Source organism: Tyto alba, unplaced genomic scaffold, assembly GCF_018691265.1.
Source record: "Tyto alba isolate M040663 unplaced genomic scaffold, T.alba_DEE_v4.0 Super-Scaffold_39, whole genome shotgun sequence".
Taxonomy (NCBI): Eukaryota; Metazoa; Chordata; class Aves; order Strigiformes; family Tytonidae; genus Tyto; species Tyto alba.
The window spans coordinates 11,445,975-11,473,969 of NW_024881314.1; the positions used below are offsets into that span (position 1 = coordinate 11,445,975).

General features: G+C 46.3%; 2 protein-coding genes across 2 annotated transcripts; both read right to left on the bottom strand.

Moving 5' to 3' along the window:
• Positions 1 to 4,200: 4,200 nt before the first annotated feature.
• On the bottom strand, positions 4,201 to 9,343 carry LOC104365578 (Golgi apparatus membrane protein TVP23 homolog B). Its single transcript, XM_042802702.1, has 7 exons — positions 9,272 to 9,343; positions 8,530 to 8,612; positions 7,500 to 7,644; positions 6,934 to 7,023; positions 5,563 to 5,694; positions 5,352 to 5,480; positions 4,201 to 4,366 (listed from the first exon to the last, which is right to left on the bottom strand). The coding sequence occupies exons 1-7, from the start codon at positions 9,281 to 9,283 to the stop codon at positions 4,334 to 4,336; spliced, it is 624 nt and encodes a 207-aa protein (XP_042658636.1). The 5' UTR covers positions 9,284 to 9,343; the 3' UTR covers positions 4,201 to 4,333.
• A 4,468-nt stretch (positions 9,344 to 13,811) lies between these two features.
• CDRT1 (CMT1A duplicated region transcript 1) lies at positions 13,812 to 27,861 on the bottom strand. Its single transcript, XM_009967673.3, is given in 14 exon segments — positions 13,812 to 14,689; positions 16,225 to 16,413; positions 17,399 to 17,598; positions 18,675 to 18,833; positions 19,550 to 19,692; positions 20,690 to 20,838; positions 21,384 to 21,505; positions 22,482 to 22,685; positions 23,131 to 23,240; positions 23,772 to 23,894; positions 24,817 to 24,944; positions 25,044 to 25,157; positions 25,160 to 25,253; positions 27,844 to 27,861. Coding segments are annotated over 13 exon segments (2,547 nt in total). The 5' UTR covers positions 25,188 to 25,253; positions 27,844 to 27,861.
• Positions 27,862 to 27,995: the final 134 nt, after the last annotated feature.

Consider the following 27,995-nt stretch of genomic DNA (forward strand, 5'->3'; position numbering starts at 1 on the left):
AGGTTTAGGTTAGATGTAAGGCAGAAATCCTTCCCTGTGTGGGGGGTGAGGCACCGGCCCAGGGTGACCAGAGCAGCTGTGGCTGCCCCCTCCCTGGAAGGGTTCAAGGCCAGGTTGGACGGGGCTGGGAGCACCCTGGGCTGGGGGAAAGGGTCCCTGCTCACGGCAGGGGGGCTGGAACTAGATGATCTTTAATGTCCCTTCCAACCCAAACTGTTCTGATTTTATGAAGCTCTTTGAATCGTGTAGCATGGAGCTGGGGGATGAGGTGATCTAGCTTTAATAGTCATTAACTGGATAATTTATAACTTAATACTTTAAGAATCCAAGGCAAACGATGCGTTAATTGTTGTAGCTCTCTGCTGCAGGACATTGCAGATACTAAGTCTGCATGTTCTCAGAAAGGAATCAGTCAAATTAACGGCAGCAAAAATCCACCATGTGACATAGAGGGAGCCACAAATCTTTGGAGGTACAGAAGGCGTTCCTGAAAGCGCGGCTGTGCATTTGCGATTTCCACGTGGTGTTTGCTAGGCCCAAGAAATTAGCTACTGCTTGAGACAAATCTTGGGTTTGATGGGTTCGGGCTAACCCAGAGAACCATTGTGGCAGCTGTGAGAACCAGCCGGGAGCACGCAAACCTGCTGCGAGCGGAGGAAGAGGCTGTCCCCACAGCAGCGCCGAAAGGTGATGCCTCTCGCTGAGAAACAGGAGTGAAATTCAAGCAGCCAAGCGCAGCAGCCCCGGGGCTGAGCGGCGGAAACCAGCACAGCAACGTCCCCGATGTCAGCTGCCCCGAGCCACGCGCTGGCACTGGGGAGGGGAGGAAGGAACTGGAATCGCATTCAACACACCCGGTCCGCTTTTGGCACACACAGGCAGATAATAACAGGCCCACACGTCCTCTGTGGTATAAAAATGCTGCTATCGGTAAAACAGAAATAGCGTTTCCTTTCTCTCTACCCTTCGCCTGTCTTATCAGGGCGGTGGGGAGGCTGTTTGCAGTGGGGAGGCTGTTTGCAGGGGGTTTGCAGGGTGGGAGGGGACGCCCGCGCCCAAATTGGGGCTGTTTGCACGGAAAGGCAGGAGGGAAGCGAGAAATTCCTTCCTGCCAGGAGCCCTGGAAGGGGCGCTGGGTCCTGGCCAACATCCACCCTCCTCACCCGCGTCCCCACTCCCTTTGGTCTCCCCAAAGGTCACCTTCCATTAGTCACTGCAGCTTTTTGTTTAGGAAATACCAGCTGGGATGTCCTGTCCTGTGTGAGCAGGGCTGAACCGTGGCCTCTGCCAAGCAACTACAACAGACCTTTCCCTGCAGCCCTCCAGGCCCAGGAAGTCTCCAAGAAATTCGTGGAAGAAAAGAGACAGGCTCCAAGTGCCCGGGGCCAGGCTGCCCGTGCGCACTCAGCAGTCCCTCCTTCATCCTTCCCTGCAGTTCTTCCCCAGGGCAGGGGGATAGCACAGAGAGAAGGTTCATTCACTGCATGGGGCAAAACTGCCTCGAAAGCTTTTGTGTTTTGAGATTATCCAGATGAATCAGAGGAATGTGTTAAAGCACGCAGCCAGGAAAAGCATTGCTTCTGAAAACAGGCACCTTCCCTGGGTGAGGACAAACCAGGGCTGGTCTGTGGCAGCAGGAGGGGACAGGTCCCTTCTGCAGCCAAAGAGCAACAGAGCAGCTCATCCCTAAGACACACGGGAAGGATGAGGCCTCGCACACCCCAAAGTGGACAGCAAATGTCCCCGAGGGCCTGTTCTGGCCCCAGCTCTGAGAGCAAGCTCCCCACTCGCCCAAGACACTATGCTCCAAGGACCCAAAATGGCTCTGCCTGTAAAATGAGGATGATTTCAAGCCCAGCTTCCAGCTGGGCTTGCAACATCTGAGGCATACTTTGTTATTTCAGAGCAAATAGTATTTTATTATTATTGCTCTTGGAGTATTTCAGCTTCTGTAAGCCCTGAAATTTCAGCCACCACCCAGGCCTGGAAGTCTTAGGCGGGGTCACCATTACACATCTAATGCTCAAGAAACTGGCTTAGTGCAGATTCCTGAGGCTTGTTGAAAAAAAAGCACATTCAGAGAATTTCCCCATTCTGTGGCAACTCCCACTTCCTGCTTCACAGGAAACCCCAACACACAGCGAGTAAAAATCAAACGAGACTCACACCCAACTGGAGCAGTGATAAGAAATTTGGTTCTGATCCATGCCGTGGAGAAACACAATAAAATGCCAACTTCTCAGAAGCCGAAAGACTGAACGTTTGCCAAGAGACTAAAAATAAGCCAAAGAAGGATATACTTAAAGGCAGATACTAATAAATACCTCTGTCCTTGATTAAATAAACTGCAGCTTCCAGAAAAGCACTCTGTTTTCCAGCAGTCTGGGGGAGCTTTGGCAGCAGGGGAATAAACATTAAATGCAAAACTTTCAACACATTTTAAAATAACTACCTTGCGGCTGGAGCTGTGCTGGTCAGTGCTCCGACAGCAGCAGCGAACTGGGGGGTTGCTGTTCCATCGCGCTGTACGGGCCAGGCACTGCACTTGCACATCCCCGTGTGGCTGCAGAAGCACCTTTACTTCAGCGATTGATTTCATTTGGCCTGTTTACATTCATTCCTTAGAAATAAATCATCCTTTCCACAGAAATGGGGACTAGAAGTTCGTGCTACATGGTGGCAGAAGCATTTATGGTAGCGCGCTGCCACCTGCCAGGGACCTGGGCAGAGAAGGAGCCCCTCAGCCACTCCAGCCGAGCTTTACAGGGCAACAACTGCCTCAGCTCCGCATGGTCACAACTCCAGCACGTTTAGGAAGCAAGTGTTTGCACAGGGAAAACTGTCCAAGACCCCTGTGTGAAAGGAACTGTGCCAGAGCTCGCTGAACAGCACCGTTTAACTTGACAAGTAACCCGTTGAACCTACATTACAAGAACACAGTGTATAAACGGAGCTCAGCCATGAATCACAGAAGGGATATCTGGTCTGGTTAAACAAAGCATTATTTTAATTTTAAGATTTTATAAATACATATTTACAAAAGGAACGTATCAATCCAAAGAGTTAAACAAATGTACAGCTCCCAAGTATTGCTACAGTACAGGGAGAGAAATCATGTTAATGCAATCCCACGATTTACAATACCCATTATTCAAAAAGAAACCACATTCTTAAAGTATCTCATCTGAAGTTTACAATATCCGCTGCTGCAAAAGCACGATCTGCCTCCAACAGAATGACATGACAAGAAGGAACTCATCCCTCTCATACAGCTTTTCACACAAAACACACCACTTTCCGCCATCTAAGTGAACACTGCCAGCCAACATTTCACGACCCTACGAAAGGCTTTTTTCCAGCCCACGGACTCCCTGGGGAGCACGGCTTGGGAACAGCACACTGCACGGATTCAAGGAACGTAAAGCCCTGTGAGCCCCGCGGGGCTGGTGAGGAAGCTGCAGGTCCCACCGCCCTACACCCTCCCGGCCAGAGGAGAACCCCGGCGGCACCCCGGGCGCACCGCCCGACGGCATCGGACAACGGCCGCGCTCGGACTCGCTCCGTCCCTGAAAGCGCGCGTGCAACCTTCCTCGTAAACTGGTTCTACTCTTGCTACGCTCCTCACACAGATGCAGGCCTACGGGTAAAGGGACTTCCCATCAACACAGGGGTTAAAGAAGCTACTGAGAACTCCAAGAATGCTTCAGATAAATAAAAGACCGGAGCTGCTCAGAAGTTACTCTCTGCAGCTTCCACGGGACTTGAGTAATCTTCCCCCTAAGCCAACAGCAACATTCCCTTTAGATGTCCTTCACTGCGACCGCCTCAGCACCGTTCAAATCACAGAATGAGGAGAAGCAGAGCCAGAAGAGCGCTATCTAAACTCCGTGACAGAAGCAGCAGTGACCTCCTAGAACAAAACACAGCAACGTCCACAACTGAATCTGTTTGAGGCACCAATTGCTGGATGAGGTGGGGGAGTTCTTGGATAACAAGGCTCAGCTCGTGCGTGGTTCTTCTGAAGCAGGATGTCCAGCAATTTTCTCTTAATTCATCCAGTAGTTCTAAACCTGTATGAGAGCCACCTAGGGTATTTTTTAACTGAAAGTTTCGGCAAATTAATTTTAATTAATTAAACTAAAGGACTGAAACACAAACTGCTAGTGGAAAATGGAATATAAGTCGCTAGAAACGTTAACCTGAAGTCTTGCACAATTTATTTACTTCTTTTATTTCACACCTCATGTATGCAGCTCCCAAATCTCATGGTCAGAGCAACATCCCCTGTTGTCCATTACTGTGAATCAGGTCTGGCTTGATGCTTTCACCATACTCAAGATGCTGTTTGGTCCTCTTTAGCCACAGTCTGAAGAAAGCAAAAAAAGATAAATGGAAGAAAGGGAGTACAGGAGAGCTATGTGACTCTCTGCCATGATTCAGGGGCAAGATAGCAATTTCTGCCAGATACTGAGACTGGTCTGGGCCTCTGGTTAACCACTGCAGCAGTCCAAGTACTCAGAAGCAAACTCAGCTACAGAAGAGCACAATCCCAGCACAAACTGCCAAGAAAGGTTTATCAATGTTTGAGCTTCTGATCACACCAGAGTAATTCCAGAAAACCTTTGTGAACCTGTGACAGCCAAACTGTCTGTCCCCAGAGTTGTCTGCTAATACAGCACACTCAGGAAACTTGGTAAAAGCAGAATTTAAATAACAGCCTGGAAGAGGGACAGGGAACAGTTGTACCTACTGCTGCAGGGACCTATGGAAGGAAGAAAAGCCAGTGCTGGGGCAGAAAATGATCTGTTGAGCTGGTCAGAAGTGAGAAAGAATATAAAAGGCAGTGGCAGCCCTTCCAGTTAAGAGCTACACACTCTGCAGCTGTGCACTGAAGCACGAGGACCAATGCAACATCCCTCCAGATGCATGGTTTGCTGGCTAGCACAACCCAAAGAGGAAGCAGTGCAATGAAAGGAGTAATTTAGCAACGCATTATCCAAGAGCAGTAATTTATCAAAAACCATTTTGTTCTGTCAGCACATTCACCATGTTTCTTATTTCCAATATACCAGCCATATTCCAGTAACTTCTACGGCACCTGCCCGTGGCACCAGCAAGTAACAGGAGCTCACAGTGCACTGCATATGGAACTTGATGCCAATAATTAGCAAGTTACTCTGTGACTTTACTAAGGGGGCTCAAATTCATAAGGCAGCAAGGTGTGAAGGTGCCCTCTGCAGAACTACAAATAACAGCTTTTTCAGTCTTTCTTCTCATGCCCCAGGCAGTAAGGAAGCTGATGGACAGAAACAAATATGACTGGAGGGTTTCCAAAACCCTGGAAATCTTACCTGTCGCAAGAACTGCTTCCCAAGATAGCTGGTCGCCATGCTTGTCAAGTTCTTTCTACTGCCAACTTTACACCTGATATAACCATAAAGGTTGGCTCCCTGAAGCACCACTCCCATCACAACCACTGCCTAAGACAGGAAAATACAGTCACTGATATACACTGCCTTGTCTGTAACATACAGGATCTATTACCTGAGAGAGTCCACTCACCAGCCATTTTACTTTGAAAGAAAAGAGAGCGCTGAAAGCAAATATCACCCAGATCATAGGACAGGTAATTAGACCTAACCAGAAAATTCGGGACTCTGCTTCTGATGAGGTTTTACTCCCTTGTGCTGACACCTAGAAGCAGAAAGGAAACAGAGATTAACAGGTTGCTCCATTGCATAGATCACACTGTCATTAAAAACAGCCCAGAATCTACAAGCCCCTTGTTTTTTGCCTCCACACGACAGTACTGGGTGCTTTCGAGATCAATTTCTACATCATATAAAGATCTTTCTGCAACAGAAGATGTTTCCATTTAAGGGAGCTTTTGTCAATTTTTTTGTCAGAAACAGTAGAGGCAGCAGCACCCTCTTTTTGGATACATGACATTTACTGCCTGGGTCAGTTACAAAGCTCAGAAAACAGCCAAACAGATGTTTTCTACCTCCAAATCACTGCACAGACAAACAGAATTTCACTAGTTCTAGCACTGGCAGAACTAAACACTGATACTCTTAGGCATTAAAGTAGGATAATTTTTTCTTTACACACGCAGAGGTCTGATTCACACCACACTATTATAAAGTCTTTACAGAGCTGAAGATCCCAAGCAAACACTCACTTCCTCCTATAATAGTTAGAAAACCTGGACTGTGGTAACAGCTTAGGGCTAAATTTACAGCATCACCAGCAATTCAGCTCCCTTTATTTCCATCCCCCAGTACATTCTAGCTTTTCTAAACGAGCAACGTTTTGAGAAAGAATGTGCCTGTAGCGAATGCACAAACTCAGCTGGAGAAGGACTTAAATTCAAGTCCCTCCACCACTGCAGACTTCCCACATGACTGCAGGAAATTATCATTACCTCACTCCAGAAGTGCATGCCATTAGCTCCATACAAAGAGATAAGAACCAAAACAGTAAATACGTGACACGTTGCAAGGTTCCTGACAGATGGGATACTAGTAGCCATCAGGAATGCAAAGGCACAGGAGTAGCCATGACAAATGCTATACATGGTTCTTCCTACTTCCAATAGTTTTCTTTAGAAGAGAAAAGTTATGTCAGCTGTTCCAAGTTCACACCTGAAAACCTGTAGGCTACTAACATGACACGGAAGCCTTTACTGCATTTTATATGGAACTTTCAGGTTACTTACATAAAGACAAATGAAATCATGAGAATTTTTAAATAATTCAACAATCTCAAAGCTCATTCTGCAGCCTACGTGAAACAAGCACTTGGTCACAGATCTATGCCTGGAAGTAAATGTCTGCATCGTGCAGTCTATCATCATAAGCATAGCCACCAATTAACAGAGGTTTCATAAAACAGAAGCAATTAAAGAGAAAAATAAAAGGAAAAGGAATTTACCTTTCTGGCTTCAAATATCCAGTGACTTCTACCATCATCATCTACCTGGTTCCACCAGCGAAGGCCAACCATCAGTCGCCCTGTCACATTCTGAAATAGAAGCAAAGCAACAAACTGAGGCTTTCCGCTAAAAGAAACCATTTGCTAAAGTTCAGCTGTTTGGGCTGCTATTTTCAATGCTGCTCATTTGCCTCACATTTGGGAAAACGAGGTTACAAGGCTCCTATGTCCACAACAAACTGTTTTCTAATATGTCCAGTACAATACCAAATTATTGTGAGGCGTGACTCTAGTGATTCAGAAGTGATCTGATAACAAAGCCTGGGCTACCTTAAAAGAAAGCCTAATATACGTTGTCTATTTGATTTTCAGAAAAAACCCAGGTACACAGAGATTTAAAAGTTATTATTTCATAATGCTTTGCAATACATCACAGTACTTGAGGGTATTGTAGGTATCATTTTGTGGGAATGACACAAAGTTAATTTTTTTGTGACATGAATATCACAGTTCAATTATTCTTATACATCAAGATGAAGATAACAAAAAGCTTAAGAGGAACTTACCTTTACAGCCCAAAAGTCACACGACAAGAGGAGGATAATTGTCACCATGCAGGCAATAAAGCTGCTAGTTAAGAGCTCACAGAGCAGATAGACAACTATCGCACTGACTCGGAAGAATAAGTGGAAAAATGATGCCACTGGATGCCTGGAATGAAGTACAGTACAGTCACAGCTCTTTCAGACAAGACTGAAGCAATTTCAGAGAAATGACACTGCCAAGGCGATCTCCCGCCAACTCACAGGATAAGGATCAGCATCGTAACATGACCCTGGTGTGCAACAACCGCTGCAACTACGGGAAACAAACTGACTAGAAGCTCATCATAAGGAAGACACATTCTACGTGCAACGATATCCCATGTGCAGACAGAATTTGGGGTGGAAGGGGACAGGGAGTTTTACCTGGTGTTCAATGTAAGGCAATTTTTATGGGGTAAATTTAAAAAGGTTCTGACAGAGGAAATACCTCTGAAGGAAAGATCATGTTTCTCAACACAGCAGACTTGCCCTTCCTTCTGAGTTCTGCAGTTTCCAGGTCAAAAACGTGCAGTGCACTGCTGAGCTCACCACAGCGCGCGGGTACGGACAGAGCTCTGTGGCAGGAGGCTGGGCAGCACGAAGAGGGAGGTGGCTGGACCAATATTGCCAGGACATGGCAGACAGGAGGGCAGCAAACACAGCCAAGAACAAAGACTGGGGAAGTGATAACGGACTAGCCCAGAACCAGCACTCCACACGGCGAGAGCCTCCCGTTACACAGTCACTGTGTCAGGGTCAGTCCCTTACACACAGGAACACACAAACACGTATTAAATGCGAGGGCACCCAGGACCACGAAGGCACAGACCTACAAACCCCAACTGAGCTCCTGGAACTGGCATTCTCAGTCACCCAGAAGTTATACTCTCCATTACCTCTAACCAAATAAAGGCGGTATTTGCCATTTCCTATTTTGATGTCACATGGCAGTCCTTCCTTCCTCACACATCTGCCTAGACCTCATCTGGAATCTCTCTCTATGGCTACTGACCTTATTTTTGACTTTTTTGATCTCCTGGATACATCATCATCTGCATCAAAGAGAGACACATCTTCAATGTCATCATTGCTGTCCTAAAGTGGGGAACAGATGCAAAGAGTTGTAGCAGGAAAAAGAATCTGTTTTCAACTCCAAACAGGGACAGTTTTGATAGTTTTGACTGCTCAGAAGTATTGCAGTGTCGCCTTAAGATCAAAATTACTTTGGGAAGAATGTGAAGATTTAACCACATATAAAACCAACAGCGCAGCGCTAAACGTTTTGATTTGTGCTTAGTGAAAGCTACAGGACAGCGTGAGCCCAAGGCTCCGTCCTGCCCCCCCAGCAGCTAACTTCACAGCCCGGCCCAGGGTCTCCTCCTCGGCATCCCCCCCCCCCCCCAAAGCTCATAACTACGTGCAAAAGCTCTTCCTACGTCAGGCCACGGACTCGCATCTTATTTTTTGATAGAGGGAGTCGCTGGCCCTGCAGGAACGGGCCCCGCCGAGTCCCTCACGCCGTAACCCTCCCCTCGGCCCGCCGCCCCGCGCCTCCCCACACCGCCCAGGCCCGAGGAGCCAAGGGGGGGGGGGCCGGGGCGTTTCGGGTGTCCCGGGGGCCGCAGAGCTGCCAGCGGAACGCGCCTGCCCTGCCCTGCCCTGCCCTGCCCTGCCCTGCCCTGCCCTGCCCTGCCCGCCCCGCCGGTGCCCGGTGCCCCCCGCCCCGCTGCCCCCGGCCCGCCGGGGCCGCTCACCTGCCGGAGCATGGTCGGAGCCCCCGCACTTCCGCCCGCCGCGCCACGTCACCGCCGCGGGCCAATCCCGACGCGCCTCTTCCTCCCCCCCCCACCCAATCGCTCCCTCCGCGCGCATGCGCAACGTGGCCGCGCTCCCCCCTCGCCCCGCCCAGTGCTGGTGATGTCACGGCGGCCGGACACGCCCACACCCACTCCGTGACGTGGCGGAACGCTCCCCCCTCCCACCTCCCTGCTGGTTGTATAGAAAATACAGTAGAAAAAACTGAAAATAAGAGGAACGCCCCGAGGTCAGTATTTTTAGGACGTAAGAAGAGACTGAGCAGCCGCGCTGGCAGGAGAGGGGGAGCTTTAAGCATCGTTTTTTCCAAAGTGCACAGAGAGGCCTCACACGGCAAGGAAACCATCAGAAAACATTCGTTAGGGAAGAAATGAGGAAAATTTCCCTCCGTTTACAAGGGAAGATGGTTGAATAAACTATATGCTTACCCCTTCCAGTTCTTCCATCTGTTTTGGCAAGCGCAAAGGAACAAAGAGGCTGCCTTGCAAGGAGGCACAACGTTGTTTTATTACATGCCGCCTCTTTGAAGGATCATGACTTGATCCAATTTGAAGCAAAAAGGGTCTGTCTGCATCCCTCTTACCAGAGCTGGTGCCAGCTGGAACTGCTTACTGGGTGGATCTGGCAGCCGCTGTATCCCTGAAGGACAGCTCGTTTAGCTCAGATTCAGTTACTTTGGGGACGAGCTCATCCTCTGCTGGGCTCATACACTTTAAAATTCAGACCTGCAAGACTATGACTTTTATAGCGAGTCGCACATCACAGCAAAGATGTAGAAATACAGAGCTTTTTAAGGACAAAAAGTCTCTAATTGGGCTGACCCACGAGTACTTTGAGCTGTTCTGGTGCCTCATCTGCTTCACCTCTCCCACTCGCTGGGGGAGAGAGGAGAGCAGGCAAGGGGGACCCCTGTGAGCTCTGCTTTAGCACCAGCACACACCACTACCAATAATCCCTAGTTTTTAGTTAAAAATGTCATTCTAAAGCAATAACGTGGAAGCATATGAAGTGCTGGTAGCAGCAATGCATTCTCTTTGGACAATCTTGCCTGTTGTTTCTCTGCTAAAATCTAAAACCTGGTTGTGATGCGGCATATTACAGAAATTACCGTCAGTGTTGCAACACAAAGTTGTTACTGTTGAGAAGCACAAATTTATTGGGACCCCTGAAGCTATACAGCACCGCTGCCTAACCTTTATGTTGAACGATCAAAAAGTAAAACAAACAAACAAAAAAATCAACAAATCTACTGAAAAACCTCTGAAGGAAACAGTGACCTTTTTGGGGTTTTTTTCCTTTTTTTTTTTTTTTTTTTTTTTTTTTTTAATATGGCCAAGCATTTGCCTCGAGGATAAAAAAAAAATACCAATAGTACTTTATGCTTTATTATTGTGATCAATGCAGCATTTTCACAGACAGCATTTCCTCCCAGATGCCCCCAAGGTGCTGTTCGATACCGGGACAGGACACATGCTGAGCTGGGGAGCAGGTCTTGGCTGCTTTCACCTTGTTCAGGTGTCGGTGCTGGGCAAAGCTCCCTCTGGGCATTGCCTCCCGTAGGTGCCTGCTGGGGGGCAGCGAGGCGTACACTGTCCCCAAAACGCAGCTGGGGCCCGGACCCCAAGTCCGAGCCACCGAGGAGTGGAGCTGTGGCTGTAGGGAAGATCCCCAGACATGCGGGGTGTAACCCCAGGGCTCAGATTCACCCACGCTCCCGGGTCAATATACCGGCTCGTTTAAAAGGAGCTCTGGAATCTGCTAGTGCCACAAGCAACCCAGCCTTCCCTGTCATGACTTTCTCAAAAATTGTACTGGATTCAGATTAACACTTTATTTCTATATAACACCACAGCAGAGAAGCACCACAGAAATAAAATGTATTATGCAGCAAGTCAGAAGACTTAATGTTCTTTATGTAAAGACCAGACTGTTTTAATGGCCTTTTTCATACATCTTTAATTTTCTATTTTATTTTTTTAAATTTAGAAAGGGCAGATGTAGAGATATTAGAATCACCACTGTCTTAAGTGATACACACAACCTAATCTTATGGTACGTGATCCAGCCATGAACAAGTAAACCATCCTTTCGCATCAATACTGCCTGCATACAGTTTTGCTTTCACATTAGTTTAGAGATAATATTAAAAAATCTATGGTGTTTACCTAGTTAACCAGTACACTTGCAATGCTCACTTAAGTCAGCGTGCCATTTCACAGGCAATCTAAAGCTATTACTGATAAATACAATACTATATAAAAACTTAATTTACTTTTTATATCTTTGCTTTTGCCTTTTAAAAATACTCTCTTGCTCCTTTCCTATTCGCTGCGTGAAGCATCAGGCACCACTTCTCTGCTGAAATACAGACACCTCTGGCTATAACCAACACTCAGCTAAAAGCACGTTTTGTTCAGAAGCGTCTGTCAAGCTATACGGACAAAATTCCTGTGACATCAACGCAGTCTCATTGGGATCATATCTACACTTTGTGGATGACAAGTACATCAATGACACCTAGTTACAACGAAACTATCGACACTATCTTGCCACTGCTCTGCCTGGCTTTGTCTCTGCTTGCGGGTACATCACGCCATGCACAGCACCCCCAGGTTGCCACCCCTGCACGCCCGAAGGGCAGGGGCACAGAAAGGTCAATTTAATTCAGAAGTGAATTGCAAAAATAATAAAACAACCTCCTCTTAGTTACCATCCTGACTTCACGTACCACGTATGACATCTTCCCATGCGTTAATTCCCTTGCAATGCATCTCTTGACGCCCAGCTCCCAGCTTTGCATCCGCTGTGCTGAGCTAAAGCTGATCGCAGGACTTGGTCCAGCTCTGCCTTGGTAGGTAACTGCACACCACCTCTGTTGGCTGTAGCATCTTGCAAGTGCCTGAGCATCCACACCTGCAGGAGATGCTGATTTATTGACTCCAGATAGGAAGACAACACTAATCCTCTTCACTTCGGCATGACTAAAAAGGCATCAACCGTTCCGTGATGTTTTTCCATCAGGCTTCCTGTTAGATGCTTTTTTCCAGGGGAGTTGTGCCAAAGGGCCTCTGGTTGCAGCTGTGCTGGGCTTACGCCTGATTTCTTGTGAGAAAGTGCCATCCCGTGGCTAAGTGTGAAATCCTTGCTGCTTCGTGTCTGAAAACTGCCAGGCGGAGCCACCGCAGATCACTGTAATGCTACGATAAGGCCAATTGCCAACCTCCACCCTTGCTCATCCCCAGCCTGCACAGCCTTTCAGCAGCAAATCTGAATTACAACAGTCCAGCTCCCACATCTTCATTAGCCTCCGGCTTCTTCATAGTTCTGCACGGACACTTAGTTTTTATTACCTGTTCATTATTCTTTGGGGGACAACTGGTGTTATTTTTCTCTGTTAGCAAGATCCGACTTAATCACGGGGTTTAGAAGTTGAAGATGACATTAAAATAGACAAACTGAAACTAATCCTCACCCTGCTGTATGGGGAGTTTCACAGACTTTCATCTTAGACCAAAACTGCTGCTGAAAGGACCCTTGACGTGACCCTGGGCAGGAGTATCTTGCCTTAAGCCTCTAATGCAAGAAAATAATGGAGATATTTCTGGTACACTGGCCCAGATACTCAGAGCTGGACAACCAGACAGGCTTTTGTCTTCCCAACTCAAGCCAATTTAGGTCCTGAGCGTTAATGGAAATCAAGGACATTTAGGCATTTTATCCACAAAACCAGAGAAATAGAAACCACTACCTTTATTTTTTATTTAATACAGATTAAATTTTAAGTTGCTTTCCAGCTGGGTGGCCCCCAGCATCTCCTGGTGCCTGGGGGCAGGACTTGCCACTTCCCCTTTGCTCAACCTCACCAGGTCGCTCTCCGCCCGTTTCTCCAGCCTGTCCAGGTCCCTCTGGACGGCAGCAGGACCCTCTGGTGCACCAGCCACTGCTCCCGGCGTGGTGTCATCTGCCAACTTGCTGAGGGTGCACCCTACCCCATCGTCCACGTCATTATTTAATGAAAATGTTTAAAAAGATCAGGCCCAGTATTTACCCATGGGCTACACCACTAGTTACTGGCCTCCAACTAGACTTTGTGCGACTGATCACCACCCTCTGGGCTCAGCTGCTCAGCAGTTGTCCGTATGCAGGTCTTCAGCTTATAGACTCTAATGAATCCACACAAACTCTAACAATACATATTTATTTTATTTATTCACACACAGTTGAGCCATATGTTGAGCTATATTAGCATCAAACAGTGCTGTGTCTGTAGTAACAGCAGGTCTAGCAAGATAAATTCACTAGAGGACTCAGTCCATTGACTGCCTTGAGAAATAGCTGAATATACCAATAATATTTCTCAGAAAAACTTACAGGGGAGATGTATTTTATACATAGAAACCACAGGGATCTTCACATGGCAGACTCAGCTGGACACCAGAATCCTCAGATACCAATTGTTTGTTAGACTAAGGGATTATCTCAGATGAATGTATTAAACCCAAGTTCAGGAGCAGCTATTTTCCCCTCCTTAGTGAAAGAGTCTGTAGGTAGGCCTTTAATTTTCCGTAACCAGGCCTTCTTGCATGCTTTCTGGTGATGTTCTGTGAGCTTTGCGTGGTATGCCTGAAACTGAGCTACAGTAGCTGCCTCGTACGCCTCCTTCTGTTTCGTTGTCAGAAGTCTGAACCCACTGTCATTCTGGGAAGGGTCTGCAGCGTACGGACAAAAGGGCTTTTTTCTCCTGGGAACTGCTTCATTTTTCATCTGTGCAGTCCTCACACGTGTTGATTTGATCAGTTCAGAAGAAGCTGTAAAGGGATTGATAAGCTGTTCCTCATCTTCAGGGAGAGGGATGACTTTACTGTGACCACTTTGAGCTTTGTTTTCTCGCAGCAAACCACAAGTCTTGGGACGTACAACGGAGGGAGCAGGGATGGAGGAATTCACACTGGGTCCATGCAAGGAGTTTTTCAGCTTGAGCTTCAGCATTTTGGTTTCAAAGGGTACAGAAATTCTTTTCGTAGTCAGAGAATCACCGTGCAATCTCACATGTTGGAGCTGGACTGTCTGATCCTTTTTGTGTTGCAGAGGGGTTTTGTATATTTGTACCATTTCAGGGCGGTGTTGCTGATGTTCCCGTGGAGGTTCCCATGCTTCCCTGACTTTTGCAGCGTGCTCAATACTGGACCTGAGTGGGGCTGCCTTGCGGGTGTTCTGCAGCATGCTGGTGGTTGAGAGGAGCTTGTCAGGGGACACTGGACAACTCGGACCTCTTCTCTTTTCATGGTGCAAAGTAGCTTCTGCCCTGTCAGGTTGTGCAGGTGCATAGAGAGAAAGGCCATGTTCAGGTTTGCCATCTGTTTCCAAAAATAAAACAATACATTTGGAATTGAGGATAGTTTTTGTGATCATTGTTGGCAGGTTAGTACTCTGAGTAAGACCAAATGCTGGATTGACAGGCATATGGACAGTCCCAGTTTATCTCTGGAACAGGCAGCATGGGAAGGTACATGGCAGTGGTGCCCATTTCAGTTTGCTCATCCTTAGCCTCACTAGTGATGCTGCCAACGTCAGAGGTAACTCTGTCTTGGTTGACTGAGAAATGTTCCTTGCCATCGCCTGTAAGAGTCAAACTCAAGTCAGATTCTGTAACGTGTGTTGTATTTGCATGTGGAGGGATTGGTGTCCACCTTGTTTGAAACCATGGTTTCCAAAAGGAATGGGGTTCCCCACCACTACCTCTTCCCATGCACCCCTTTCTTGTCCTACAGTTTGTGCTTTGGGAAAAGGCTTCAAGAAAAGTTGGTTCCTGGTAGAAATCTTTGAAGTAGCCAACACCTGGGAATCACTTTGAACTGTTACTACTGAGAGCTGCATTTGAATTGGAAACCACAAAACATGCTTCATAGCCTGGCTTTGCTGTCTAAAGGGGTGTGTGGAGTGACCTGTGCTGTATGACAGACACATCAAGATGGATTGTGTGATTATGCCCTTGACTATAAGAACTTGATGGGGATTATGACACAGAGTGTGTAAGATGCTCTGTCCCATGGCCTTGCCATAGCGATTAATATGTCACTTTGCTTTGCAGTGTCATGCTGTTCACATATCATTGCATTGCAATACAGTGCTGGTTTTCCAGACTGGTTAACAAACTTCTGCCCTCTGGAAATGCATTTCAGAGAACAGTAAGTTACAGTGCAGAAAGGCAGAGTACAGCAAAAGAAACGAGTGAAAATTACTGCTTGTTCCTTGTCACAGAATTTAGAACTGATTAATCTGCACATATATGTGACCCTGCATCTTAGTTACAAACACCAGGAGTTTAGGGTTGGAGACTTTCAATTGGTACAGACTTCAGAGTATGTCTTGAGATTTAAGATCCCAACAGATTCTGAATATAAAACCTTCAAAAAATTAATTTGAGACAAATGCCATATGGCCACAGACCTTATCTGTGACCTCAGCACTATCTCATTTGCGAGTTTCAGGTTGACATCTCATTGCTGGCTGAGATGATTTACATACAATTTTTAAAAACAATTACTGCTACTGATTAATTACCAACTACTTGAATAAATTTTGTGCACAGTTTTCCTATACCTGTTAAAGAAATCAGAAAGTACATTAAGGATACAGTAAAAAAAAAAAATCTAGATACCAGAGAACTAGGCTTTATAGCTAGAACTGATCTCTTATCCTACTGACTTGATCTAAAGCAGCTTCTGTAGCCATCACAGAATCTGCAAGTGATCTGTTTTACCACTGCAAACCTTTCATCCAGAACGGGTCTGTCTTCTAGAGATCCTTACCTTTTGTTTACTCCATTCCATTATCTTAGGTGCACTTATTTGAAGAATTACTGCCCTGCCTAGCTGGGAAGAATCCTTACCAGTATCTGCTAGGATTCTTGCAGAACATGCTCTCATTGACTTTCCCAAGGCAAAGCCATGGGGCTGTGTGGTACCAGGAATGAAAAGCTTTTTCAGCTTCTCTGCCTGATTATGAAAAGTCTTTTCAATCTTGAGAAAATTCTGCTGTTCCTGGCAAGCTGCTGATTTCATCAGTCCATTGCGGAGAGCTAGAAAGCAGAAGAAAGAATCATCTCTAAACCTTACTGGTGTTAAACTTTTTTTTTTTTTTAATTAAATAAATTATTCATAACTGATGATATTTCAAGTCTTTGTTTTGCCTCTTATCACAGCTTCTAAAGGCCTTGATATTATAACTAATCCAAAGATATACGATTAGCAGAAAACCTCTCAAAATTCAAAGATGACAGCAAATGTTGATTTTTAAAATATTAAATGTGTACACTTTTTTTGCCACTAAAATTAAAATATATTGTACTCCCTATTTGTTTCATGTTTCTACAAACTGTAGATCTTTTACCAAGCAGAGCTGCATCAAGGAGGTTAGCATCTGATGGCCTTAAAAGCATGCAAACTTTCTTAGCTCATGAGTTCATCTGCAATATATAGTTTGATTGTAGAGCTGGAAGATTTGTGATGCAAACTGTATTAAGTAACTGCTGATTTTAAAAAAAAACAACATCACAATGTTACAATTTAAAAGGTGCCTGCTTATGTGCAATTGCATTTCCCCGTGATGGCAGATCCTGAATGCAGGTGTCCTATGACTTTCTAGAGTATTTTCTAATAAATAATTCAAGCACTGAATCAGCGACATGTTTCCGTGCATGCCAGCTGTAAGAATATGAATAATACTACTGATTTCTCTATTACTCAGTTAGAAAGTGACAGTGCCTGTCTTGACAAATGTGTTGAATTTATACCAAACCTTTCTAAAAAGGTACAAAGGTTTTACAAAAGCCTGGAAATGACAGAACTATTGAAATGCAACAGCACATCGACCAGACTGCGCTTTCAAAAAGCAGAGCATCTGTAAATTGATTCGGATGAAGGCAGTGGGTACTTGAAATTATTTCTAACTCATTTTAGAAAATGCCAGCGTATTGCAGAGGCTGTACATAATATGTTGAGATGTTCCACAGCTTTTTGGTGGCCAGCAGCAGATCCAGCAAGACAGCATGAGCTGGTCAGCACCTCGTGTCTCCAGAGCAAGTTGATGCACCCGGCTGAGGTCGTGGCATTTCGCTCCCTGAAGGTGGAGTGGCCTGCTGCTTGAAGTCCCCGTGGGCTGTTTTTTCTTCCCCACCACCTCTCGATTGGAGTCTAAGGTATAGTCCCACCTGCCCTCCTCAAACTGGAACATCAGCAGGCTAGTTGGTGAATTGATCACCAGCCTGGAGAAGGGAAGGGAAAGCCATTAAAAGCACAGATGTCATTAACACAGCAGTTACTACCTAACAGGGCCGTGTTTTGCTTCTGTGCAATACAAAACCTGAAGGCGATTAAACAGATCCAAGATAACCATCACTTGTTTAAGGAAGCAGTAGCAATTAGCCCCATCAGTGAGATGCTGTACATTTTAACTCATACTCTGTATGAGCTCTGTGGGGCTCTTTTCGCTCATCTCTAAGGCAAGATTAGTTTTAAAATAATTAGGATGAAAATTTCCAACAGTGGACTGAGCTAGATTACTGCAATGCCAAAAGAAACTGGAGATACCAACCACATTATTAGGGACATTTAAACCTAAATTAGAGAGGTGTATTTGGTCTGGTTGGCATGGAGTTAGTTTTCTTCATGGCAGCCCATATATAACTGTGTTTTAGTGTTGTGACCAAAACAGCATTGTACACCAGTATTTTAGCTATTGTTCACACAGAAGCTGGGAACTACCTTTAGTTTAGAGGCACAGATGTGAAGGAACCTGGAAGAATTTTCCATTATTGTCTGTTATAAAGAGGCAGTAGGTCAGGGTAAAAGTAGGTAGAAGTAGGTAAAGGCTTTGGCAGGCCTTGGCTTGATTCTCCAACCCCTTAAGAAATTTGGGTTCTCAATTCAGCTTTACAGTTGGTCCATAGAATCATAGAATCATTTAGGTTGGAAAAGACCTTTAAGGTCATCAAATCCAAACATAAATCTAATACTGACAAATCTACCACTCAACCATGTAGCTACCCACCAGGACTACACATCTTTACCTCCAGGGATGGTGACTCAACCCCAGGCAGCCTGTTTCAATGCTATATCTTAAGGTTGTGTAAAACCAGAAAATTATAGATTTCTGAATGGACTAAGCAAATCTATTTTCAATCATTACTAACAAAACCAAGTTGCTGAAGCAGCCAATAAGCAGTAGAGCCCTTTAAAGCTTATTTGCAAGGACAGTAAAAGGAAGAATACATAATTTCTTAAATTACAATGTTATCTACCGAGTTTGGTCCAGAGGCTGATTGCAGCTGTCATCACCAACCTGTTTTCTGCAACACAGAAAGACGATATGGGGTCCCCTCTACTACTGGCCATCAAGACTTTCAGGCAGGTTCCAGTCAGGTAGCTAAATACACGAATCTTTCCATCAGCGCAGCCGCTGATGACTCTGAGATAGAGGAACTCCAGGCACAGAACTTCCCTGAAAACACAATATGCCACTGTTGGTACATCATGCTTTCACAAGGAGACATGATCAACTACCTCTTTTGTCTTGGAGGAGATGCAAAGGTCTGCCTCCATCAACAGGCTAAACAAAGATGCTCACTGAGATATTTAAAAGGCCTGGTAGTGAAGTCCTTCATCATCACTCCATGTCCAAACAAACCAACCCAGTGCATCCTCAGAACAACCTGTGTGGTTATGGCCATCTGCTTTATTTTAAATTTCATTATTATGTCTAGGAAAGCAAATGAAAACAATATGATGCTACAGTTTTTACAGTTCTAATAAGCAATTAAAGTATTATCAAATAACAATATACAGTTGGTAGGGTTCAGTATGCAACCCAGCCACCTCTGACACAGGCGGTATCTTCTCCTGACCAGGTAGCATGATCCCCTCTTGCATCTTTAAAATATTGCATGGACTGTGCACTGTCAGTCTTAAGTCATCCCTGTTTGTGAACAAGTGGTTGCATATTTGCATTTTAGGTTGTTCTAGGTCTTAACTGACAAACACTGGTTGCAGCCACGTAGTGCCTGACACTGTGAAGATGAAGACTGTTGAAAATGGGGATATTTCAAATCCTAAGGCTGTTAATTAAAGCATTTTGTGTTCCTACAAAGGAGGATTATTTTTTTTTTTAACAGGTTTAATGGGCTGTTGAATACAACTTGAAACACATCTGATTCCTACTTAGGGTGACGGAAAGCTATTAGGCATCGCTTAAGGTTTCCCAACATGCTCCATCCCAGGGCGTATCCATCAGTGCTTCCTGTGACTAGGTGCCACTGATCGAAGGACAAGCACTTAACTGGGCCTTGGTGCCCCTCTAATGTCTGCAAAGTAAAAGAAATAGGTGCAACACTGTCAGCAATCTGGATATAAATATGCCAAGGTATCTATGGCATTCACAATACCAGCCTTATATATTATATTGTAGTTTTATTGGGTGTTATTATAATATACCAATACAACCTACGGAGAAATGTGTTAGTTTTATAATCACTTATAAGAAATATTCTGGGCTTGTTGCTGATAATGAGCTACTAGCATGGAATTAACATCCATTCTCCTTCTTTATTATCTGTGCTAAATAGATGTGACTGCACCGAGACCTTTGCGATCTACTGAATCACCCAGGAGATCACGAGGATTCACCCACCCAGGAGAAGAGAGTGGACTGCCCTGACTATAGTGGACGGGCCAATTGCAAACTTAGCTCAGCTGGTGCTGGGGTAGCTTGCACCTGAGATGCATTTCAATTTGCAGCTCTCTTCCCGCAGGTAGAGCGAGATTCATTCCTCTCAGAGATGTGGACTAATACTAATTCTGGATGCCTGCTAAGGTAATTGGCAGACTCTGGCCTCAATCTTTACATTGCAGAGCAGCTATCCAGCTGCTTCAGCTTTATAAATGGGTTCTGAGAGCAAGTTTCATATTTTTGGCTAACCCGTGATACCTCTGACCCTGAGAGCTGTTAGTCAAGCCCTCCTGCCCTCTTCCCAGTTCTGAACGTTCCTACAGGAGCAGAGATGAGTGTATCTACAGAGATCAAGTAATGATGGGGCTTAAGCAAGGCAAATCAAACCCTGAGTTAAAATTGACAGTTGTTTTCAAATCAGTTTTTGTATTATTTGCTTAAGACTAATTCTGCAGTTTCTTTTATCAGTTTAGACTGCTTGTGATTTGAGGGGCCGGGGGAGAGATATTTCTTCTTTTTTTTTTTTTTTTTTTTTTAAGAACGTCTTTGGCAATAGCAAAAAGCTATGATAAACTAGCACAGAAGATTTTTGACTATTTTGCACAAAATTATCCACCTGAGGAGAAACTTACTTTGATCAGAGTGCCCGTATCAGCACACCAGACTTTCACCAGCCCTTGGTTACCCCCACTGACAACACGGGTGCCATCCATTTTAACTACCCAAACAGCACTGTTGTGCTTCAGGGTCTTGAGACATTTCCCACTCTCCAAGCTCCACACTGTTAGGGGCAAAGGGGAGAAATATTAAATACATATGCCCCAATGATAATTTTTTCTGATTTAATTAAAAGATACTATTGGAATTACAGCTGCACCTTGAACCTGCAGCTCTGCATGGAGTCAGGTGTTGGCTTAAAGAGTGTAATTGCATGGAAAAATTTTTAAATGTGAAGTCCAGAAAATGGCACGTCCTTTTCATCCCATTCTATAAGCTAACAACAAGGAAATGTCTGGCAAAGCTGAAAGTTGATAACTCTCTCCTAAGACTTTGTCTAGTCCCATAGTCACAAAGCCATTAAAATGACTAAAAGCAGAAATAATGAGAATTTTTTCAATGACACAATCAGAGCCCTTGGGTGTGCATGTGCCAGCTTCAGCTGTTCTGGAAGCAAAAATATAAGACACTAACATTCACCTTCTGATTTACAGACTTATTTCGTACTCGCACACTACACGTGTCACACTCATTACAACTCCCAAGTACTCTGCCCACTGCTCACTGCTGGTTGCCTTTGGCTGGGAAGCTGCTAGTCTTGGCTCTCACCTTTTACCATCCCATCTCTGGCTCCTGACACAAACTGCTCTTCATGTAAGTCCAAGCAGGTGATTGTCCCACAGTGACCATTAAAGATTTTCACGCAAGCACCACTGTATATATTCCAACATCTACAAAAGACCAACCAGAAAGGGAATACAGTGACTAACTTGACTGGTGGCTTATTCATCTTACTCATTATTTCCAGCTCTTCTCCCGTACACACTAGGTTAAAATCAGGAGTCATTCCACTAGGGTGTTGGAGGATTTGGAATGATGAAGTCAGGCTCAGTATTCAATTTTTACCAGTATACTTTGTTCTTCTACCTCCAAACGGCCTGAAAATGTGTGGCTAGATTTCACCTTTGTCATGGTTACCTTCACTTAACCTTAAAATGTGGAGTTTTCCAGATAAGATTGTTTCTTTACTGGCCAAGATGATTTCTGTTGACTTTATCTAGAGAACTCAAGCTCACACTTAAGCAAACAGCCCTTTTGGAGTGGGGAAGAGCAGGGAGAGCAGAGCCTGAGTCAGTATAAACTCTTTCCCCTTTAGTTAAATGCTCCCTTTAAGGAAGTTATGCAATTACCCTGCCAGAGCCAGACAACCTGCCGTTTAGCTTTTCACACCTCATTGTAATACTTTGAGAATTAGTGCTAAATAAGATACAAGAGCTGATCATCTCCACCCCTTGTTTCAGGGTGCAGTACCTGGGAAGGAGCAGCTGTACAGCAGCTACCCGGGTGTTGAGCCTGCTGAGCACAACCCACCTTCTAAAATGCCCTGGAGACACTCAGCCCCCCTGAACTTGATGCTGACCTTAGAAAGCTCAGAATCTTACTGAAGGTTCCTATGGGAAACATATCTGGTGTTTTAAGATACTGTAGGAAAACCTGTGCATCACCATATCTTCCTATTTTATCACTCAGTACTGGGTGAAACTGGGAAACAGAAGTTGTCCTGTGTGAGTGGGGGGATGTGTTTTCTTGTCCACTGTCCTTTCTTCATTGCTTTAATGAAAGTGATGGAAGGAGGATTCACAAAGGTTGGAGTGGAAGGATTAAAGTTTCATTTTTCCTAGGGGCTGGTATCCCAGTGCTGCTCACCTGATGCTGAGATCAAAGCTTGCACTGAGAACCAACCCTTTCTTCTCATTGAGGAAGAGTGCTTTGATGCTCCCAGCGTGGCCAGAGAGCAGAGGAGGAACTTCTTTCATTCCTGACATATCAAGAAGCCTCACTTTTCGGTCTGCAGAGCCAATGGCTACCAAGTTTCCACCACTGTAGTGGATTATTCTGCTCCCGTCTGGTCTGGATTAGAAACAGTGATGGAGAAGAACTTTAGCCAGCTAACAAGGTACAACAGGCCTAGGACTGTGACAGGCGTTTCTCTGATGCTTAATGGTCCTTATTGAGCAACCTGATGGGCAAGACACTTAAGTGAGCGAGTCCTTTGCAGGCCACCACAGCCAAGACCCCTCGTTCTGCATACCTGAGTTTGTATCTGGAGGGTAAACTTAAAAAGGGGAGAGGACTCTTCCTGACCCCGTGATGCACTGTGGATCGCTAACCCTTGTGTCTTTAAAAGTAGCTTATCTTGGTATCGCCACAAAAAACTGGATTTGACACTGAGGATTTCTTAACACTGATGGTGAGAGACCCTTCTCCAGCCATACATTGTCACAGAAGGATCACAGGGAATGGGACAGGTTTTAAGAAGCTGCTGTTTGGCCCTACAGCTGAGCAGCCCACTCACTGGTCCATGAGAACACGAATATTGTAGGAGCCACAGAAGACATTTCTCTCTTCCAGCTGGATTGTGTCAGTTTTCAGACCATGATAGGCTGCCTGTAGATTTTTTTCCTCCTGATGGAAAGAAAAATAGGGAAAAGTGACTCAAGGAGAGAGGAACGCAGCATCACGCCATAGTATTACACATATCGGCTTGGTCCCCACCATAGCAATGAGACCAAATGGGACAGAAAGCGTTGGCATGGAACACCCAGAGTGCAGAAACTTCCTGGTTGGTGCCGAAACAAGGGTTGTTCCCGTGCCACGTGCTGTGGCAGAAATGGAAGACCTGACAGCTGCACCCTTTATTCTTTGGGAAAGATGCCGTGTCCTTGTGATGCTGCCCAGCCGTGCCAGCGCCCTGGGGCGGTGCGACTGGGGGACGTTAGGACACGGCAGGAGCTCAGGGATGCAGGCTCCCTCCCCTGTGAGAAGGTGCTGAGCAAGCACTGTGCTTATGAATTGCTCACGATGGTGCAAGCAGGAGTGGGAGGAGAGCAAAGCAACTCCAATTTCACTGTCCTGTCTTCCAAGACCACCATGTCCTCCTTCCTCCGCAAATACTGGAATGCAGGATCCATGGAAGGCAAACAATTTCCAGCATACCTTTGATTTGCTTCCCCATTTGTGGCGTTTCATTTCGATGGCATCACCCTCTTCATTTAACTGTGGAATTGTGACATTGACTCTTTTAGCATAGTTTGAAACTGCTCCTCTGGGGCACAATCCCTGGAATAAACCAGTAGAGGTAGCACAGTTACTCCATATCCCATCTCCCATCTCCACGGGATGCACTGCACGCACTGGCTCCCTGTTACTGTTTAAGAGACTTTGTTGGTATAAGATTTAACTTCTTGTGAAAAATAATTGCTTTTTATTTTTTTTTTTCCAAAACTCTAGTCTTAAGCTTTTAATAAGCTGAAAAATTTCAAAGCGCATATCATCTTTGGTGAACACTCAGTTGATTCAAAATCCAAACCCACTGGGATGAGAGGCTCTCAAAACATCTTTATCAATATTTAAGATTCATTTTTAATGTGTGAAACCTTCCATTAAGCCTTCTTGAATAGCTAGCACAGGGTGGAGATCTCTGTGCTCTCTTCACAAATTAAAGCATGCAAAGACTCCTAACTATCTCTTTGGGGATTTACCTTTCCGCTTAGCTTGGTGTATGGCAGGTCTGTACTAACCAGGACAAGCCTTTCCTAGAAGCTCTGCTTTACTGTGTCCCAACCACCAGCTCTGACTTCTCGCAAAGAAACCTAGCATTTCCATCTTCCTAAGTGGAACAAATAAAGCTCATTTTTGAGCTGCCCCAGGGAGCCACTGTCGCTCTGCCCAATTTCCACTAGCTCCTGGAAGTCCAGTATTTGCATTTGTGACCAGACTCTGCTTTCTTGATTACGAGAATGTTTTGATCCTTTTTTAGAGTCATAGGCTCTCTAAAGGTCAGTAAAAGCTATTCTGTTGTGCTTACTTGTGACAGCAGGAACATCTGACCTGGATTAGCTCTGCAGAGGGAGGAGAAAGGAACAGGGTGGAGTTGGGAGGTAGCCTTTAGTAAAAGATCTCCATCTAATGGCTTGGGCAGTAGCAGAAAAACACCCTCTTCTTAAAGTGCATAATAATGGCAGAAACCCAGACATCGTACCTGCAAATACAGGATCCTCTCCTGGACTGTTCTTTGACACACACGTTCCCTCTTGACTTCTTTGGCCAGAAAATCCCAGCATCTACTCACAGCAGCACACGCATTGAGGGATTTTTCATCCAGAAGCCCTGAGAAATTGAAGGGACAGATTGGCTAAGCCCTATCCACGCTAGAGACCGTTCATTACCCTTGGGGGAAACCACCCTTGGAAATCAGAGCAGCTTTACCCAGGATATACATGGACAGGTGAGGTGGCAGGCAGCGAATGAAGTCCTTGGATTGGTTGGCATTAGAGGGTGACTGGAGAGATGCAGGAACCACGGTGACATCTTGATCAGCCAAGGACATAATAGGTGAGTTGTCCTCTGCATCAAGACCCTCCTGGATGAGGCACTCGGTGTTTTGGGGCCAGAAGCACATTGCTGGTGCTTGACCACCTAGAAGACAGGAGAAACTACCGTCACGTACGTGCTGGAGCTTTGGTGGCTGTTAACAGCACTGTTGCTAATGGTGCATGGCAGGAGTCGGTTGATCTTAATCTGACTCTTCTGCTAGCCCCTTTGGCACTGCGCCGTCCAAAGGAAAATGCCAAAACCACTCAGGGTCTTGCAGGACAGTTGACACCAGCGGGGTATGAGGGTGGGGAGTGACAGCTCTTCCCCCTCACCATTGCCCTGAGAGGTCGTGAGGGCTCTTCACAGCTGGAAACATCAGCGAGGCCATAGGAGACCCTGGGTGAGCTTGGTGGGGACACAGCGTGACACTTTTCTCTTTACAAACAGGAAACACTTTAACTCCCGCACCTCTGTCTACAGCAGTCACCAACACGGGAGAGTGACTGACCCAGACTCTACAGGGGAATACCAAAACAACCTCATGCCAAGGACATAGCTCTACTTTTCTGAAAAAGAGTGGAAAACCTTCTCTTCTTTCAGCCATTAGCTTTTCATGTGTGAAAATATGACTTGGGTTATGACACTGCAGAAGCAAAGAAAGGGGGACAAATTTCTCTGTTGTCCCCAAGATAACAGAAAGGTAAACACAGCTAATGCCCTTCTCACAGTAGTTTTTGCTGGTGTCCACATGCACCTCTAGCATCTTTGCCCAGCTTCAACCCCCCACAGTGCAAGGCTTTCGCTCCTTTTAGGTGCAACACCAGCCACAGCGCTACATTTTGAAATTCAGTTTGTGCTGGTAGAAGACCTTACACCTGGCAGAACAACATCTCAATCAGCAGAAGGGAAGACACTGTCTTTCATCTCTTCTCTAAGAGCATACTGTCAGCACCTCGGCAAGCTTGGGAGGTGACTCAGTGCGAAGACAAGCATCTGTTGAATGGCATCACCTCCCCTTGCATGGCAGTTTGAAATTCCCAGCTAACTACTGCCATGGTCTGCCATGCTTTCTTCCAGAACGACTCAGGACAGAGCTGGTCCTAGGCAGTGCCAGTAGTCAGTGTCCTGGTATGAAACTCCATAGGGTTTTTTTCCCACAGTATCACATATTCAGGTAGTGGTGCCCATCACACTAAGCTGGCCTGTTCTTGCAGATGAGGTTTAAGTGAAGAGCTGCAGAAGTGCTAGCAGACCATAGTGGAAATCAAATCTGGGCACTGGGCTGAGGACAGCTGTCTTCCCTGAAGCTGCTTTGGGATTCAGCCCATGATCCACCTACATCTTCCTCTGGAAGAATTAACCAGAGTCAAACTTTACAATAGACATCTTAGAGCTGAATCAGGGGATTGGGGATTGCAGAAGTTAGAATAGTATATTAAGTATCTAATAAATAAATTATGCTATATTATTTATTTTATCCCTTCAGCGCTTTCTTTAGTATGGTTTTCATTACTTAAAACATTCAATTCACAACCACCCCTCCCGAGATGTGTTGCCCAGGAAAATTCATTAGGAAGTTTTTGCCATTACACTGCTGTCAACTATACTCCACTCTAATTCTCTTCCCTTTAACGATCACCTCATTTACAGGGTTGCTGCACACTGGTGCACACATGCAGGCTGGTGCTGAGGCAGAGCTGGCCCCGGGAGGCTGATGCTGGGGCTGAAGCTGCCAGGTCTGAGTCCCCTTTGGCCCCGTCTCCTGCTGCCGGGATCGCCCCATTCCCTCCACCACCCGTACTTGCCCTTGGCTTTGCCCACTCGCTTTCTCCAGCTGGAAGGACCAGAGACCTAAACAATACCAGATTTGCAGTATTAACCAGAAGATTAATAGCGTAATGCAAATAAAGCTACAATTAACAGTTATGTTGACTGGGCGGTTTCTTTCAGCAGTTACCCTTTGTAGCGCCTGCATGGGGAATTTTGCCACATGCCATAAAATACTTTCTAGGGAAGGGAACAAGCATCTGGACTGCCAGGCTGTGGCAGATGACAGAACGGAGCCTGGGTAGCGTTGCCTCCATTTTAGCATCGTCCCTGGACCACAGTGCTTGTACGCCAGAGGTGGCTCTGACACGGCCTGGCCATCTCCCCCCGACCGCGGGCTGGCCAGCAGCGCAACCGGCGAAAGCTCAGGGGCAGATCTGGATCTCTGGGACGAGCAGAGGGTGAGTGCAGCGCTCTGCATTCCCCGGGGGACACAGGTGACGCTCTCAAAGCGCCGATGACCCCAGCCCTGCCGCTCTGCCAGCAGAAGCCCGTTCCCCCCGGGCAGGGGCTGCGTGCTGCGTCCCCGCAGCGCTGCTCCGCCGGGGGGGACCCACCGAACGCCACGCACCCCGCTCGTGGGGGGGCATCCTCCTGCCTCGCCCGCACAGTTCCCTCCAGGTCGCGTTCAACTCGCAAGTCTCAGCTGGGAGAAACCCAAGAGGATTTGGGGGGGGGGGGGGGGGGGGGGGGGGGGGGGGGGGGGCGGGGAGGGGCTCAGGGGAGCCCCAGCAAGGCAGTAGCTGCCTTTCCTACCTCAGAAGGACCAGCACCCCCAAACGCCAACCCCCGCGGGCCTGGCTGCCCCGAGTGGGGGGGTTTACCCCCCTGTTTTCTACCCGGCAAGCGGTGAATGAAGCATCACCTGAAGGTCTGTTCTGCGTCCCAGTATCCCCACGCCCGGGCGCAGACCAGACCGCCCGTCCCCGCGTCCCACGCACACCCGGCGGTGCCAGGGGCGGCCACGGGCCCCACGGATCCCGCGGCCCCGGCCCCGCCGTTCGCGGCCACGCAGCC